This window comes from Camelus ferus, chromosome 2, assembly GCF_009834535.1.
Source record: "Camelus ferus isolate YT-003-E chromosome 2, BCGSAC_Cfer_1.0, whole genome shotgun sequence".
NCBI classification, from domain to species: Eukaryota; Metazoa; Chordata; class Mammalia; order Artiodactyla; family Camelidae; genus Camelus; species Camelus ferus.
The window spans coordinates 81,220,626-81,240,353 of record NC_045697.1 but is presented as its reverse complement, the minus strand read 5'-3'; the positions used below and the strand labels follow the sequence as shown (position 1 = coordinate 81,240,353).

Below are 19,728 nucleotides of genomic sequence, written 5' to 3'. Positions count from 1 at the left end.
TTTAGTGCAGATCCTCCTTGAGAATGTCTGGAAATATTTTGAGTTATAAATAACTTTGCTTCCATCCTCACCTAATACAGGTTTGACTTTGTTATCTTGTGCAGGTGCATTTCTCTCCCGCTGTCTGATTCCTGATGACTCCTGAAGCCATCTGTCAGTCTTTGGGCTTATGACAGCCACTTTCATTCCACAGCCCCCAAGAAGTCCTAATACAAGACAGTTCTATCTTACTACTGCTTTATCATTTACTTAAACACTTAGGCTGAGGGAAAATGAGATGATTATTTTTGTTTTTATTTTATAACATTCTTTTAAGGAAATAATCATGCTACATGAACCATGAACTCTAAAGTTACAGTATATATGTATCTTTTTACAACTCAAAAAAATCTTGTAGGCCACAATAGAGACTTGGGAGCAAAGCTTATAGAGAAGTAAATTAAATATATAATTGAAGATGAGAAATAAAGGAACTAACTTATAAAGGAGAGCCAGTGGTTCTGAAGGGTCATACGAGTTCATATTTGATTCAAAATTCCAATCAGTTTGGTAGAACATGAAAACATAGAAACAGAGTTACAGAGAACAGGGCACACCCACAGTTTAAGATGACCCTTGCGGACTGAACCTGAGAATCCAGTTGAAGAGAAACCGGGCTTATTAAGAACTGGGCGGTATTTCACCACATTTATGGAATTTTTCTGATCCCAGGGAGAGAACCAGAGTGCTAAGCAGAGAGAGAAGCAGAAGCTCATCTCACATACTCTCAGAATGGACCGCAGTCAGTGGCTTAGAATTCTGTGGACATAGAGATGCCAATGGCATTCCTCCATAACAAGACTTTAGGGCACAAGACAAAACAATCCACAACCACCAGGAAGGGAGTCAAAGACACATGGAGTGCTTTGCTGATACAGTCAAATAAAATTTACAGCATTGTAAATGCACTTCAGGTTTAATGATTTCTATAACCTTCATTGTGTTCTTTTGATAATCAAGCAGAAAATACCATCTCTTCACATACGTGACATGAATTAATATTACAAGGTCAAACTAATCTTCAATTTGTCTCTTCTCTTTGCATGTATCTTTAACCGTTCAGTGTTCAAAAAGCTCTCCTCGAACTATGAGGCCACTCCCCTTACTACTATATTCATTCACTGTGCAGTTACCTCCAACCATGGGGACCAACGTTTGAATGCAATGACAATGTGGGACTTAAACTCTGTTTCTCCTGTTAGGGGGGAGGTAGAGGTTTCAGCAACACAGTCATCCTGTTGTGGGAAAGACACGCTTAGTGTGGCCATGGAAGTATTGACTTTTCCCCTCAAAACCTTTCTCAGCTCTTCCCCCACCTCACTGAATGAATGTCAGATATCTGAATCACTAATGAAATCACTCCACTTTACTTTCCATGTCAGTCCATCAATAATTACACTCTTTACTTCTTTCCGTTCCTAGTATGACCAGTAGAAGCCGGACCTTTATTTTCTCTTACTGGAACTACTACAAAAGCCTCCTAAATGATTTCTGTTTTCCCTCTAGTTTTCCTACAATTCATTCTCAGCAAGTAGCCAGAGGAATCAATTTAAAATGTAAATCATATCCTATGTGAGGTGAAGTAGACTGTGGTGTATTAGGAAGATGCCAGGGTCATTCCTGACACAGAACCCTGTTCTCACTGGCCCCTTTGCCAGGAGCACACCCCCAGAGCCCCCATTCTGGGCATAGCTGGCTTCTCATTTCTCTCTCAAGGAAACTGCCACTTTTTCAGGGAGACCTTCATGGTCCTCATTGCCCATCCTGTTAAAATGCAGGTACTCTGTTGTATTAGTTTCGATAATAGCTTGTATGATGATTAATTTTGCATCACTAATATGAATATTAATTAAATAATGATTTGATTGATCTGCCATGTGTATAAACTGTGTGTCTAAAAAGAATGTAAGCTCTGTGAGAGCAACAAACTTGGTGGTTTTGTCTACCAGGCACCTTCTCTCTCCATAACCTTACATAGCTTATTTAGTCTCTCAGCAACTTATTTCTCTCACTTGTAAGATTGAGTTAATAAAGGGATCGTGGAGAGATTTAAAAAGATAATTCGAGTGGGGTGCGTCTAAGAGTACCTAACACACAGTAAAAGCTCAGTTCTAGTAGATATTGTTACCATTCTCCACCATGTCCTTAGTACCTAGAAGAGTGCCTAAAACAGGAAGCCAGGATTCTATCAGTATTGTTTGAATGGATAGATGAGTGAATGACGGCACGAGGAGGAAGAGAGCCTAGAGAGCTTCAGATTTCTGGCTTCCTGGAGACTTAAGTGAGAGAAGAGAGATGGCACTGAGAGACTTAGGTGATGGGCAGAAAGACAAGAAGATAATTGTTCTGAAACATGATGTCTTTCTGCCCAGCAAGTCATTCTTCAAACTGAATATGATTTCAGCAGAAGGACCCCCAAACCCCAAACCTTTCTCCCCACAACAGACACCCAGATCTCTTCAGTATTATTATGAGATACATGTGTTCATTCTACCTTAGTTAACTCACCAATCCCACAATCATAGCTAAACTGCTCAGTAAGAAATTCCTTAGAAGACTTAACATGTTGGCATAATAATTTTTGTCAATTTATAAATTATATCAGACAATTTCCTCTTTGCGTAGCGATAAGAGTTTATCACAAAAAAAAAAAAAAGAAAAGAAAAAAGGAAGAGAATAGATTCCTGAAGGAATGGAGATTGCCTCTAAGAGGAAAGAGTGTTCATGAAGGGAGGCAGAAACTATCAAAGGCAAACTTCAAAAGCTTCATGCTTTCACCCTGGGTCAGTCCTATTCATCTTCATTTGTACACTGACAAATAGTCTCGGCACAAAAGTTCATGAAATCCCGAATCTGTTTCATCTTGGGTGGCCATACCGACTTTTTGTAGTGAGACCTGAAGTTATTAAGGTTGAACCAAATGTTAAGGCAAACATGTTCAATTTTGGCACTCTCCTTGTGTTGTCTGGGTGGGCCATTTAAACTTTCCATGAAGCAATTTTTTTTCTCTTGGAAAATAAGTATAGATGTAACCTCTTCTGATTCCCACATCAAGATCTTGTAAGGATAAATAAGACACCATTTATATTTGAATTACTGAATATAAAAAAGACTGTACAAGACCGACAAACAAAAACTATCACCCTTAAATATTTGGAAATTTTGAAAGCATTACCCTATACCAAAGTATGTATATAGTCATGCCTTATTAATTATGTAGGCAAAAACAAACAAACAGACAAAAAAGAAAACAGAGGAAAGGCATAGAAAAAGGTAGGAGATGGGGAATAGTTCAGTGGACAGGGTGATTTGGGGGAAACAGCAGTGCATATGGTTTAATTGGAAATGTGGGGGCACCGCTGATACCTAATTGGTGGGAAGAGAATGACATTTTAAGTGATCATTAACAATATGTATTGAGTTCTAAGTACCAGGCACTTAGCTAAGCACTTTGTATGCCTTATGCAATGTAACTCCCTCAGTAACGGTGTGAAGCAAATGTTAAGCATGACCCCATTTCACAGATAAGGGAAAAGATGAGAGAAGTGAAATGACCAACAAAGTTGAGTCATTTACTGAATGGCCTCCCTGACCTCAAGGGTGAAGCACATTGACTGCCTTTGGGATGTTAGCAGGACTGCAGAGTGTAAGGTAGAACAGAGGAAGTGGAGAATATGGCTAGCAGTCTACAGTGTTTTAAAAGTCCAAGGAAAAGACAATGAGGCCTGCCTAAAGTGATGGCAAGTTGATTGGGGAGGGGGGGAAGACTGTTTGATTTTACTTAGATTGCCCCAAAGAAAGCATCAAGTGTGGGCCACTTCCCCAGTCTAAATTAAATTGCTTATTGCATCTGTCACAACATGCTCTAGATTTCTTTTGTTGCACACTTATCACAAGTTGTAATTAAACATCTGTGTGATCCTCTATTTAATCTCTTTGCCCTTCTCTTGTCAGTGAAGTCCAAGTTTACAGAGGCTGTGCAGGCCAAGCCCAACACTCTGTCCACCTATAGTAATTATGTACTGAATTTAATGATTGATGGTGGATAAGTAAATGTGGAATAAAGAATGACTTCAAAAACCCAGAGGTAGAATGTTGAGCAGATGGGGCTGGAGTGGTGAGGAGAACAGGAGAAGGAAGAACTTAAAAAAAAAAAAACCAACAACTATTGCAAAATATGAAAGCTCAGGGACTGTTCATTGAACAAAACAAGAAAGCCAGAAAAAGGAACTCGCTAAGAAAAAGAGGCATGAATTTTTTTTAAAGCTATATTCCACAGTATTTACCAATAAGCTCAACTAGTTCAGTAGTTTTATTTTTAACTCCACTCTTTTTAGTATTTAGTTTGCTTTTGGGGAGAACTTTTTAAAAATAGTGTATATAACTGAGTCGAACTAATAGGTCTATTTTTTCCTTTTTCTATTTAATTGATAATATTTAAATAAGATTGGCTGGGATTATACCCAGTATAACTGTAATCTTGGATAATCATAGACTACATAGCTTATCATACAACCTGTTAATTATTTAGTCATTTCTTTCTCCTTTTTTCTTTGCAAATTTTCAGGACAGCCGTCTTAATTCTGGGGGAATAAAAAGTTAAGTTCACAAATTTTTGAGGCAAATGCTTAGCTACCATAACTTACGCTCAAAAGACATTGTCTAAACCTCTGGCAATTCGCCTTAAAAGATGGATAGCAGTAACTAAAAATCAGTCTTTGTAAATCTCTGGTTTGAAATGAGTTGCTCATTTCCATCAGAACAAAGTAAGCCTCCTTTAAAAAAATCCATTTAAAAAATTGAAAAAAAGCATTCCGAATCAGTAAGCAAACTAAAAAGCCCAAGGATAAGAGAGTTCTGAATTACACCACGTATATTGACATACGAATAATAACAGTGGAAGGACTGGCAGAAAACGTACAGGACTAACTCTGATGCAGAGACTACTGGTATACTCTTATCCTGTCTATAAACAAGGAATTCATGTAGAATAATTCTAAAATCAGAAATTAGGAAAATGTTTGCCACGTTTAGAGAATAATTCTTTATGGGATTACTTATTCCTACCTGTCCTTTCCTTGTTCATATCTCAAGATTTGCAATTAACACCCTATAAAATACAAATTGCTCTTTAGTTTATAAAAATCCAAGCTTACAACTCAATAATTGTGCCTTAAAAATGGCAGGAGAGGTAGCATGGTTAAATAAAACACTCAGTTGCAACTTAAACAAAAGTTATGTTCCTATCTCTTACCAACAAATACAAGATTTGTCTACATCCAACAATTCTGAAATATTTTCCTCAAGGAAAAGAAGTATAATAATCAGAAATTCAAGAAATGTCTCACACAGAAATGAAAAATGATTTCAGCGCTGTGTGGTTAGAGAATTGCCTCTCAGCAATTTATAATATGCTTAGGACTTAACCACTTCATAATTTGGTAACCTTCAATAAAAGTAATAACAATAGTGATTATAGTACCTGAAATATGAATAGCACATAACAGTAGCCATCAAACACCCAAAAAGCAACAAAGCCCACATTATTCTGTTTCACTCATGCAATCACATTTGAAAAAGAGGCATCCCAAAGCTTCATATTTATTTTTCTAAAATCATGTTAATTTCTTATTTATTTCAGGCATTACTAGAGACTCAAAATTTACTGCGCACTCAGGTTGCAAATTTTACCTTCAACCTTGGATTTTCAGGGAAGTTTTACCACACAGGTAAGAAGGAGCTTTGTGTTCTCAGGCAGCTACATATAACTAGGAGAGGGGATTTTTAATGTTGCATAAGTAGGAGAAATGGAGTATCCAGACCGATTATGGGAAAAACTTGGGTGCATTATGAGTGGCCAAATCCAAAATCAATGAGTTTGTTTACTTTGGCAAATACTGTTAGAATCATGGGCAAAAGAGGAAAGAACTGACTTTGTCAGCTTAGTAAAAGAAGCTATAACCATTGTTCTAAATGTGTCTGTGAATCTTGTGTCAGCGTAGTCTAAGTAGGAAGCATGGTGACCATGATGATGATAATGATGACAATGGCATAATAATGGTGATAATGATAATGGACAGTGCTTTTAAATTATAGGACAATCTAGGTGACAGCCAGTTTTGTATATATTATTTTCCTTTGTAAAATATCTGATGATGAGAGAGGAATTTTATAGCCCCAAAGAAGTTTACTAGATTTTCAGAATCATCTTGCTGAATTTACCATCCCTTGCAGGATTTTCTTTAAAAATATTAGAATGACTTGACCCAACATGCATTAAACCCATCACAGTCAGTCTTGTAGTTCTTTCCACATTTATCGGGTCACAGTTGCACCTCTGTTCAGTCTCAGCCTCTCAACAAATTCTCAGAACGTGGTTAGCGTTCCTGCACTACTCTATGTTCTGATATTTCTCACTTCTTTATCCATCTTCACCTCCAGAATGTGACTCTCATTTTCTGAGGAGCAGCGTTATAATGTCAGGCACTAGTATAGACAAAAGTATGTGCGTAAAAGTGATTGTCTTATAATAATAACAAAAATGGCACAAAGTGGTGTCTCAGAGCCTGTACTAGGGCAATACCTATTATCTGTTCCTATTTCTGAATCTGTAGTGAAAGCTAAATGCTTTGTTTAGGACTTTGCCTTGTTGTTACTTTATAGTATCTTAGTGAAAACATTTCCTAGTATTCTCTATGCGTGCATGCAGTTTATTGACTCATTAAAAATTCCCATGCAAAGGTAGTCTTTAATTATCATAAATGCAGTTCGTTTACCCAAAGAGACTTTTTAATGTTTACCCAAATAGGCTCAGCCTGGTTTCTTAGAATATTGAAGCAGCAATGTCTTATTGGCTTTTCTTTTGTGCTTTTTTTTCTCCTGCTTTGAAACATGTAAAACTGTTTAAAGTAATAGAAGGATAATTTGTATTTAGACCAGTTGATAAATCAAATCATTGCATATTTTAAAAGGACATTTTGCAGAAAAAGATTTGGGTCAGCATATCTGCACAGGCAAAGCAATTCTAGCTTACAATTTTGAAAATAGACATGGTTTTGTAAATCTTTTTCAAAAGCCCCCTCAAGAAATGAGTTCAGACCTAAGAAGCATTGACTATGAAGTTATAAAGTAGATAACTCTAAGGCTGTATCTCCTCATGCTGGGGGAAAAATATGGGATTATTTGGAATTCACACACAAACAATACTATTTTGTCTTAAATAGCCGTATAGGGTAAGTAAAATCATTTTTTGGCTGAAATATATCTGGATAACTGCCTCAGCTTTTATTTGCTTTTCATATTGAGACCTATTAAACCTGCCAGACATTTGCAGAGTTAATGTTGATAGCAGGTTATAACACTTCCCATTTCTTTTTCCTGAACATGTTTGTACTACACATCCACTCAGAAATGAATAGCACACTAGCTAATATCACAGGGATGGTTGTTGGAGGAGGATATCAAACAACAACAACAACAACAACAAAAAAAAGACATTTTAATTGCATGTCTTAAATGGACCTCATTGACACTTTCTGTTGGTACTGACCTAATAAAAATAATGGGAGAAGCACTCTCTTCTGTTATGCTGCACTGACAGTGCATTTTAGAGACTACACTGTAATATATACATATACACACACATATATATATAAGTCCTAGAGGTTTAATTAACTTCACATACATATGAAACTTTATTTGATTTGCTATATTGAAATGCGTCCATAACATTTTTCAAGGGTGCAATCATACTATATTAAGTACTTACTTATTCACTCGAGGATATCACGGTTCTTCCACAGTGGAGTTAAACACTGATGATACCCACTATCGGGAGGGCGTGCCTCTTCCCTGTCTAATCACACTCCTATATGGAGGTTTCACTATCAGGAGGCTGACAAATCAGAAGAGCGCTTCCCTTACCTGTGCGCTTGACTGGGATGTGTAACCATGAGAAGATGGCCTTGTCACAAGGCCTGTCTCAGCTCTCTCCCAGGATGACCTAATTTCCCAGGGCACGAAGATGCTGATTGATGAGCCTTATCGTTCTGAGGACATTTAATCACATATGCCCAGTGCAATAATGATAGATTCTGCATTCTTAGGCCGCTTCATTTATTTGTATTTCCCATGTATTCTTTCCTGTTCAGTTTCTCTGTCCTTCACACGCTAAAAACAATCTCACCCAAAAAAGGACATATTACTAAGCCTTCCCCAAAAGGCAGTCACTCACAGGCGCCACATTGAAAGGAGAAAGACATACTGTTGATTAAAAGTAGAACAATAAAGGCATGGAGTTCAGAGTAAAATATTCTAGTCTGGCAATATTTAAAGCTTGATTAGAACTGCACAGTGAAGGCTCAGGTGAAAAATGGAGATATGACACGATTAAGATGCTTGTAGGAATGAAGGGCTGCAAATATTTCTTGTAGGACATGATTTCTAGTGACAATCAGTTCCATTCTTCGTAATTGATAATAAATTGAATATGACTCAAACAATTACCTCATGTATAATATTTGCAAATTGGATAAATATTGCTCTTTTTCCATGAGAGTTCATTTTACAAGAAAATAGACTTTTATATAAAACTATCAACTTTTAATAACGGAAAAAGCAATGTTACATTCATTCTCTTTTGTTTGTTTTTGTTTTCGCTTTTCTGTATAACATTGGTTCAAAAAGACATTGGAAACAGCCCGCTTTTGTTTAATTCCAGGCTCTGACATTTCACTAACTATGTGAACATAAACAGATTACTTTTCTGTGCCTCAATTTCTGCATCTCCAAAATGGGAAAAATAATAATATCTCTCTTATGTACATGTCTCTTATTTACATGTGTTACATGACACATGTCATGCTATGTATTTATTATTGAGTTTTAAAAGTATTTTTGTATAAAAATCAAGTACTATCTATTTTTCAATTTTTGAACTATAGATAATTTTTAATCAATTTTCATTACCAAACAATTCTTTTTATTTAGTATGCTGTTTAAAATTATTCTATACTCACCAATATGAACCTGTGCCAGGTTCAGTGTACAAAGAAAGTTAGAAATGTCTTTTTGCCATTTAGGGATTATAATTTTTCATATATAGTAGCAAATATAAGACAAACATTTGTACAAAAGCAATAACGCAGCACTAGAATTTTATGTTTCTAATTTTAATGTCACACTGTGCCTAGTGGAGACTAACCTATAGCCCAGATCCTGCTAAAATTATTCTTATTTTGGCAGACTTAAAACTTTTAGAAGTACACTGTCTTCTCATAGCACATATCCTCCAAGAGGGGAGACAAAGAAATGAGTTCTTAAATAGTTTATTTCTGAATTAAAACACTGCTAATTAGGAAAGTAAAATGATAGAATATGAAAACAAATATATGTATATTCATGTATGACTGAAGCATTGTGCTATACACCAGAAATTGACAGAACATTATAAACTGACTATACTTCAATTTAAAAAAGAAAAATGACTTAACTTTTAAATGAGAGCAAAAACTATCATATTTTTAATTAATAATGATGTAAGTTTGAATCTAGACCAAGTTAGAAGTGAAAGGCTCAGTTTGAACATAGACCCTTTAATGAACAGGCACTAGTGATAAATATAGTGAAGTATGAACTACAAATTATAGTCTCACATGTCATTTAAACATCAGTTAGGTATAGAAAAATACGTGTTTACAGTGAGTCAAAAATTTAATATTTTCATTTAGTTGGATTTGAAAACATTTGAAATTCTGCTTTGGTCCCTCAGCATGACTTAATGTCATATTTTTCATTAAGCAATTTCTAGTGTCATGAGCTGGCCTTATGTGGCTTTGAATTATATGACCTGTATAAAATGAGAAAAAGGCTGATGGGAAATTAATCTATGGAGTCAAAAAAAAAAAAAAAAAGAGGTTTTAAATATCACTTCTAACCTTGTAGGGAGTGCTTATAAATTAACACACTCTCTGGTATAAAAATTACCAAGATTTTATGATCAGTCATGCATCTGTTTATATGAATAGTCTGCAAAATTTTTTCTTTAAATTGAGTAATTGACCTCCTTCCTGGTCAAGTATGCATAATGTGCTTCCTGCCTCTTCCAGTAACAGTCTGTGGAGTTCAAAGTGAATGGAAGCGTTTCTCACACATTCTATATTCAAAGCACAACAGAACTGTGGGAGAACCATCAATTCATTCATCACATGTGACATAAAGTAGCTCTTTCTAACTTACGCCTTAGTCTGCTAAATTATGACCATGAGAAACACTTGGTCTATAGTATAAACAATTCATACTTAAATCTATCTGAAGGAAGTGCCAAACTTCCCTTCATTTGGATTTCAATATTTGAAATTCTTAATATATTAAAGCTTAATGAATTGTAAGTCTATATTGCTAACAATTTTGGCTCAAGTTAACAAAAATTAAGAATTTTTGTCTGTTCATCTTATTCATAGAACTTCATCACTTTCAAAACTAATATTTCTTTATCCTTTAGTAGCAACTGTTACAGTAGTAATAGTGCCAAAACGCTAATTAAACTTGGTGGTCCTTCCACCTTTTGAAAACTGTGGATTGTGAACTACGTACCAGGAAGGATGCTACGCTTAAATACACACAAAAGTTGACATGCACTTAAGCAGACATATGAAGGCTCTGAAGTTCACTGACTATATATTAACACAGACAGACAGAACTAAATTATTCCCGTATTTACTCTCCTGGGGAAGTGGCATGAGACAATGTAAGTTAAAGGGATCCAGACTTTAAGAATTTAATCATCTAGGCCGGCAATGTTTTTAAGAATGTGTAAAAGTGTGTAAATTTAGAACACCGCAGGTATAAGCCGGTAGATTTATTTTTAAGAAGAAAATGATCCTAACATTTATGAAATGCTTACTGTCTGCAAGTCACAATGTTAAGTGGCTTAATAAGTTGATCTCATTGACTCTTCACAAGAGCCTATGAGATGGACATTTATATCCCCATTTTAAACCAGGTAACCAAGACTCAGAAGTTAAGTGTACAAGATCACATATATGCCTCACAAATGCAGGTTTTAAACCATTTCATGGCACTACTACATGATCCATGCAGTATGTACTGTAGGACACACACACAAACGGAGTATTTGAGGAAGACTCTTTAAAAAAAAAAGATCTTTAATATTTATTTGTTCAACTTAACTTAAGAATATAAAATTATCTATAAAACATATTCTAATTTGAAAAAATATTCCAAATAAATATACCTCATGCTGTACTTACTTAGTTAAGAATCTAGAGCCCACATAGGACTCAATTCTTATACTATCAACTTAGAATAGTTTTAAATCGGACTGAATATTGTAAAATTGTAGAAAATCTGTATGAGTCATACAGTGATGGTGTTCTTGGATAGTTACAGTGAATTCCCTTAGAAGTAAGTTGCTGATGTTGTTTTTCTTTCTTTTTTTCCCACTTGTGGCATGACATACGGCTTTTTTCCACGCATTGGGCATTGTTAACAAATTTTCCTAATAGAGGATGAGAAATTAATATTTTAGTTTTAAATTCTCAAGCCGCTTCTATTGTGTTCATAGATTTATTGTTTACATTTTATGAAATGTCTGTATCAAAATGGGAAATGTTTATGTTTATAATGGTAAGTTGAAAATGTAAGGACACAAACATATTTATACAATAAGACCTCAACTTTTAAAAAAATAAGTAGAAAAAGATTTAATGAAAGATACCAAAATGTTTCCACTGGCTAGTTCTGGAAGATGGTTTGGGGGTTTTTGTTTAGTTTTTGTTTTTGAGTTGTATGTATCACTTGTCTGTGCTTTCTATGTTTCTTCAATAAGTTCACATCACATATTTGTATAATCAGAAAAACAGAAACAAACGTCATCAATTACATTAAAAATTTTTCAGCTCAATGTTAGATTTATATGCAGAAATATTTTTCAGTAAAAAGAATATTCATCTGTCTTCAGGTTTCTCCTGTATATGCAATAAAGGAGAGAATTAACAGTTGATAAATTTAAAACAAAAATAAACTAAAACTCAGTCTGTTGTTTTTTTTTATTACCACCATATGCTAGCAATTATAAACAATGTCAGTGATAAAATAGCCCTACTTCTAAATTAAACAACCATCTGCACCTGGGACCACCACACTTGCCCCACCCCATCCCAACCCCCAACACCATTGCCCCTGATGTCATTTAGGCTGTGGTCATTTTTCTTGTATTAAAACAACACAAAATTGGATTTATGTATCAGTAGCAAGAAGAATAATAAAAATCTGACAAACGTAGCCTTTCAGCTAATACAAGGCTTTCACTTATGCCATTTTTATACGCTTTACAGGGACCGAAGAGGAAGATGAAGGAGATGACCTTTTGCTTCGGTCTGTGGATGAGTTCTGGTGGTTTCCTCACATGTGGAGCCACATGCAGCCCCACCTCTTCCACAATGAGTCATCTTTAGTTGAGCAGATGATTCTCAACAAGGAATTTGCACTGGTGAGTACATTTCATTGCAGGATTTTTTGAACTATGAGTTGTGATGTATTAGTGGATCATAAAATCAATTTATTGGATTTAATCCAATAGAAATGGAATGGAGCAGAAGCTACCAGAGTGCATCACAAGTATTAAGGGTACATATTGCTTTGTATTATTTTGTTTCAGGCATGTGTGTCTATATGTATTGGGTCACGATGTGTATTTCAAAAAATAGGTCATGGTCAGAAAGTTACTATCTCCTGCTTTAAAACGGAAGGATTATTCTTGCCTCTGTGAAGAGGGAGAAGAGTACTTTATCCATTGTATTCCTGGTGCACGATAACTGCCCTCTCAAAAAGCATTTGTTGCCAGGGTGAATGAATGGATGGATGAATTGAATCATTACAGCAGTGATCCTGGACCAATGGTTCTCAAACTTGAGCAGCATTTTTTTCACCTAGAAAACTTCTTTAAAACATAGCTGCCAGGCCCACTTCTGGAATTTCAGTTGTAGTAGATTGTCCGAGAGGCCTGAGAATTTGCATTTCCAACAAATTCTCAAATGATGCCCGTGCTCCTGGGACTACACTCTTGAGAACCACTGCTCCGGACTAAGATTTCCCAAACTGTGGCCCGTAGGCCACATCTGGCCTACTGCTTGCTTCTTATTGTTCTCAAGCTAAGCTCATTTTGTTTGGGTTTTTTTAATTACACTTATAAATGATTGAAAAACAATCAAAGACATATTTTGTTACATAAAAATTATATCAGATTCAAATTTCAATGTCCAGAAATAAAGTGCTCCAGGAACACTACCACACTCTTTATGTATTGTCTGCAGCTGCTTTTTCACTATAACAGCAGAGTTGGGTAGTTTCAAAAGAGATTCTATGTCCCACAAAGCCTAAAATATTTAGTATCTGGACCTTTACTGAAAAAGTTTGCCCACCCCTGTGCTAGACAGCAAGGAAGTCAGGTATCCCTTTAACAATTGAGTGAAAGAAATCTTTTCCCCAGAAAAATACTCAGAGGCACAGTCTCACATCTTCACACGGTGGGGCAGATTGTCACAAGGAGTCTGTGAATCCCCCAAAGACCCTGAGCCCCAGTTAAAACCTCTTTCTTAAAGTTTTCATTTAAAATAAGCAGTTCATTTGCACTATGTGATTACTGACATGTTTCATTTTTTAAAAGTCAAATTAGGAGGCATAGACCCAAGGCCAGATAAGCATCATATTTTACAATGTTGTGTCTCAGTATTGTGTTAATGACTCACCCCTCTTTCCACCTCTACATCCCCAGACCTGGGTCAGATCTGCACATAAACAGGATCCTTACTAGTAAGTGTGGGTAGCATACAGAGCAGTTAAGATCATGGACTCAAGCACCAGAATGCCTGTGTTTGAATCCTGACCTTCCATCAATGGCTGCTTGATCTTGGACAAAAATTTCTTAGCCTTAGTTTCCTCATCTGTAAAAACGAGAACAACCGTGGCAACTACCTGTGAGGACTGTTTGAGGATACATATAATAAAGTGCTTAGAGCAGTGCCAGGCATGCGATAAACATTCAGTAGGTGTTAATCAATTACGATCTTTGTAAATCCAGACAAGTATGCAGTTCAGTCCTGCTTTTACAAAGCCAAATATTTTTCAATATATGGACTCACAAGAGATTGATCTTCACTTACTTTTAGGGAATGTCTAACAAATTTTGTACTGCTTCATAACATTGGAAAATTAAGTAAATATTCCCTTTACAAAAAATAAACTTCCCTTGAGCATGCATGCTGAATTTTCCTAGTGCGGTTACCTTGAAAATAAACTGTGTTTATCATTTGGCTTAAACCTCCCCCATTTCATTCTCACTCTGAAGCCTTGCTTTTTAGGCATGTAGATTATATTTCATAATGGTTGATTTCACCTGTTTGTGTAATTTCTTTTTTAAAAGCCATGCTGAAAGCACTGGGAAAGACTCAGATGTAATTGCTTTGTAATGAAATGTTGAAAGCTATTTGGAGTCCATTCAGAACAATTACATTTGTTTAGTCAGTGTAGCTAGAAGCTAGACTGAAACCTATAAATGTATTTTGTATAAGAAAAACAAAATCTTATTATATGTTGCATAATCAAAATATTACAACTAAAGTGAAGTCCGTTAAACACACATACTGAAATGACATTGTCCTTTTCCTTCTGGTATTAAGCTCAATAAAACTTCTCAGGACTCCAAGCAGTGACACACAGAACCCCACCTGTAACTGTAAGCATAGGATGACAATATGTGTGTTGTCCAGAGAGCCAGGAAATGTATTTCTTTCTTATTAAATTAGTATCTTTTCATATCCAGATGACACTTCAAAACCCTCAACGATATCAAGATGGGAATAGGATAGTGGAAAGCACTATATTGGCAGGCTACATTTTAGCCCTGACTGCTAGTAACAAGTTCTAACACAGCTGGCAACTCATTTAATGTCTTCATGCCTCGGTTTCCTCCCTTGAAATGGTAATGATTCCCTTTTTCATTCTCGAAACTACAGAGTTTTTAGGTAATTAATTTACATCAGCTCATCTGCCAACCAAAAGCACTGGACCAGATAAGCCACTGATCAATTCCAATTCTAAAATTCCGTGATCATTGACAACGTCAGTCCACAAATTTGGAATGAATGTCTTGAAATACTCATCTAGCTGGAACTGAAGCAATTATGGAAAGAGATTTTCAAACTAAATGACCAGTTTATACTGAAAAAAATCAAAAGTGTTTAAATCTCCTTCTTATTCCATGCTGACATTCCTCCCTGTTCCTTGGGATGACCTTGGCTGGCAGAGGGATTATGAGTGGAAAGCACAGTTGTTCTCACAAGATTTACAAAAGTGATTCAAATAACATAGCTGTATATTGATATCTTAAAAAATTAGGCAATCAATCAAAATGTGTTTTTGGTAGAATTTCTCTGAATTCTCTTGGGATAGAGTTTATTTTCTGTTCTAATATGTCTAAAAATCATGAGAAAAACATATGCAAGAGTGTTTCTTTACTTCATTATGTTAGAAGAACCATTATTACTATGAAGTATGGTCATTTCTTAACCCATGCATACTTATGTAGGCAATATGTTTAATCCATGCACGCGTGTGTATGTTGCATGTGTGTGTGTGTATATATATATTTACATCTTTAATCCATGAACACATGCCATGTGAGTGTGTGCATGCACATGTATATTTGTATAGAAGGTGATTCTAACGATTTGCACAGGCAGCCAAGATATGGTCATTATAAGATGCTACACTTGTATGGCGATGGGGTGGGGGGAAATATTTTTTAATTCTTTCTCTTGCTAAATAATGTTTTTTGCTGTCACTAAATAGAAGCAAGACTTCAAAGATGACAACAAACAAACTAAGGCTAAAGAGAACAAGGATCATCAGCTAATATTAAAATGTCTGATGAAAAAGTTACTAAAAATTGTTCCTGACCTAACCCACATCTCCTTTTCAAACACAGAGAGAATGCCTGTAGGATAAACCTGAATTATTTATTTTTATTCCACAGTAGATTTGGGAGGGGGGGGAGTACGAAATGGTGTTTTGTTGCTTTAAGTTTTGCATATAGATGCATTAAAATCTCCGAATGAGTGGGGCCTTTTCAGTTCACTAATAGTAACAGACCAAAAATCCTGAAGGGAAAAAGAGTACTTTTTGTCTTCAGTGCTAACTTCAAAAATGCTGTGCTTTTTTTTGACATTTTGTCAAACAGTTGGAAATCTTATTCATGAGTAAATAAGTGAAGTATTCTTGAAATAAAGGCATAGGTTTTTAAAGTCTGCTTTTAAAATGCTACACATATTTAAGAACTTTATATAATGTTTTTTCTTAATAAGACACAATATTCGTGATATGAAAAATTCTGACATTTAAAATGCTCTCATAAAACCCAAACTCATCAAAGAGTGACTGTGGACAATCTTCAAGTGTCATAATGGCCTGCACACTAAATCAGCTATGTAGAGATTTCAGTTAAAAATAAAAGGAGTATGAGAGTGTAATTAATGGCACATTAACATAAAACAGAGAGCGGGCTACCTTTCAATAGCTGCTATGCCTGTTTCTTTACTAAATTATGCAGTATATAGCCTTGTACTGTGCGACAAATACCAGATGTCAAGAAACCCTGATCAGTACAATTAACAGGGTATTTCAATGTTAGGAAATGTAGAGGTGATACTATTTAATCAAAATTTTGACCAAATATTGATTTAATGAAAGTTTACTATGGAGCAAATAGTGTATTTTGGAGGCTTAATGATGGGTAAGGCAGTCTGTGCACTCAGCAGAGCGGACACTCACATGAGATGGATGTAGAGAAAACACGAAGAAGCAAAGCATCCAGGCGCAGGAAAGTTTAAAAGACTTGCAGCAACTGCATGAGTTCCTGAGGGAGCCTGCAGAATACACACCCGTGTGGTACAAATATCTACTTAAAATACTTCAGGAATTGAGTGTACTTGTTACCTATTGCTTCATAAAAAGTTAGCCCAAAACTTAACAACTTAAAACCAGACACATTAATATCTAACAGTTAATGTAGGTCGGGAAGTTGAATGTGGCATAACTAGATCCTACATGTCAGGGTCTCTCAGAGGACGTCAACCAAGGTGTCAGCCAGGGCAGCAGTCGAGGCTCAAGCAGAGGGTGGACCAGCTCAGAAGCTCACTCACGAGGCTGTTGACAAGATTCAGTTCCTTGTGGATTGTTGGCCTGTGGACCTGAGTTTCTCTCAGTTGTTGCCTCAGTTCCTTGCCACATGAGTCACTCCAGAGGGCAACTCACAACATGCAGGTTGTTTGGACATTTTGGGTCCTTTGAATGTCCATATCAGTTTTAGTATCAGCTTATCAATTTCTGCACAATGGCCAGCTAGGAAAAAATGTAGTAAATTTTTTGTTTCAGTATTTGTATGTTTCAGTTCCAGGATTTCCACTTGATTCTTCTTTACAATTTCTATATTTGTATTGACAACTCTATTTGATGAGTCTTTGTCATTGTACATTCCTTTCTGTCTGTATGTATGAAACCATATGAATTTTAGAATCAGCTTATCAATTTTCAGTTCTTAGAGTATATTTGAAATCTTTGCCTGCTAAATCTGGCATCTGGGTCTTTTAAGGCAATTTGCACTGCTTGCTTTATTTTCCTGTGTATGGGCCACACTTACCAGTTTCTTAGCATAGCTTGTAATTTTCTGTTTAAAAGTGGACATTTTAAATAATGTTTATAGCACTCTTGATATTGATCCCCTCTCCCTACCATTAAGGTTTTGCTGTTATTGTTACTTATTTATTTATTTGTTTAGTATATGAACAGGCAATTTAAGTGAAGACTTTTTCCCCTGCAGTGTGAAGCCTCAGTGTCACGGAGGGAGCACAGTCACTCTGGAATAACAGTAGTTTTAGCAAGGTTACGTTTGCATCTTTTCCTGATGTCTCTGTTAAGCTGTCTGCCTCTGGTATAAAAGTTAGCCAGATATGAGCTTACCCTAATTACCAACAACACACTCTACTGTTTTTGACAGTGCCCTAGGGTGCAAATTGTGCCATAGTCTGGACCAATAAAATGTGGTCCTTTTTGCAATAGTCTTTGAGGTCGGTGTATGAGGCTTTTTATGACTCCAGGAGTAACATTAGCTATCTCTTTCCCTGATTATCTGTAGTAAACTTTTGTTTGGTCTATTATCAGCTTGTTGCTGATTTTAATTAAAATAAAAACAACCTCCTCTTAATTGCTTACCATCAAAATTTTCATTTGTTTCCAAGGGTGACCTTAGGCTGGAACTTAACTTTCTGTCCCAAATAAAGTCAATTCCCTTGGACAGAAGTTAGGAAAGCTCTCTCTTTATGACCTTCCTCTCACCCTGGGCAAATTCTCTGCACCAATGCTCCAGAGCTGAGGGTGGAGACAATGACTTACTTCTCTCAGAGTGACTCCCAGATTTATGATCAGGGTGCTGGGTTGTGATGGTAGCCTCTGGTCTTCTCAGCTTGCCTCTCCTGGCTTAGAACCACCACCCTACAACTGAGCTGGAGCCAGGACAAATCATGGTTCCAGTGTTCATGGTCTGCCTTGGGGCACAACTTCAGCACTATGACTGTGGCTACCTAAAGGAGGAGACTGCTAGATCCCTCAGCTGTTCTTGCCTAAAATAGAGACTCTGCACCCAGAGCTGCAGAGAGGAGAAATGCTGGTGGCCTATCACTCTCAGGGAGAATCACAGCTCTAAACTGGAAGCGAAGGAGAAAGGAACCCCTGTGTTCTTGGATGCACCCAACTTGGGTGGGATTTTGTCACTCTAAACTGAAACTAGTGGAGAAAATGGTGGGTCATGGTTCAAATGCCACAGACTTGCACTGTTCTTATCAATCTTAGTAGATATTCTTGAATAAATGTTTCTTCATTTACTGTATGTTCTTGGTTCCTTTTCCAGAGATTTGAATTTTTTTTAATAATTTCTACCAGTTATGGTTGTTTTGCTAGGAGAGGGTCCACAGAGCTCCTCACAGCACCATTCCAGAAGTCTGAATTCTCTCATCATGTCGGTTTGTTTCAAAGCCTCTTCACTGGTCTCCAGTTCCACTCTTGGCCCTGTTGAGTCTATTCTTGTCAAAGCAGCTACAATGATCTTGTTAACATGTAATTCAGATTCTATCGCATTTCATCTCAAAGGCCTCCAAACTATCTTAAAATAGCCCACAAGGCCCTCAGATCTGACCCCTTGTTCATGTACAGTGTGCTCCTATGTGACTTTTTTGTGCCTCCCTTCACACAGTCCTTGATAACAACGGTTGATCTTCACTGTTGTCACACTTGTGTTGTGCTCCTTCTCCCAGTTGGTTGACCCTGGTTTTGACCCCAGGGTTCTCCTACTCTTTCTATAAATCACTGCTGACCTAACTCTGCTCAGGCTCTGGGGTTCTTGAATTTGAAGGAGCATTTCCCTACTTCCCATTCTCCATACCGTCTACCCACACTTAAGAACAAATTAGAAAGGCATGGGCTAAGGAATATTTTAGTGACATCATCTTGTGTTAATTCAAAAATTATCCTTGCCAGTAATGAAAAGAAGTAGAGGAGTTAGAAAAAAGTATTTGTTTTGTCTCTTCCAACTAAAAGTAAATTATGTTCTAGTCTTAT

The 19,728-nt window shown here is 36.4% G+C and overlaps 1 protein-coding gene across 1 annotated transcript in view; it reads left to right on the top strand.

Annotated features, from left to right (window-relative positions):
* Positions 1 to 19,728, top strand: part of LOC102522315 (N-deacetylase and N-sulfotransferase 4) — a 231,680-nt gene that overhangs the window by 112,545 nt on the left and 99,407 nt on the right. The window contains 2 exon segments of the mRNA XM_006185523.2: positions 5,681 to 5,768; positions 12,396 to 12,550. Coding sequence (XP_006185585.2) covers positions 5,681 to 5,768; positions 12,396 to 12,550 — 243 coding nt within the window.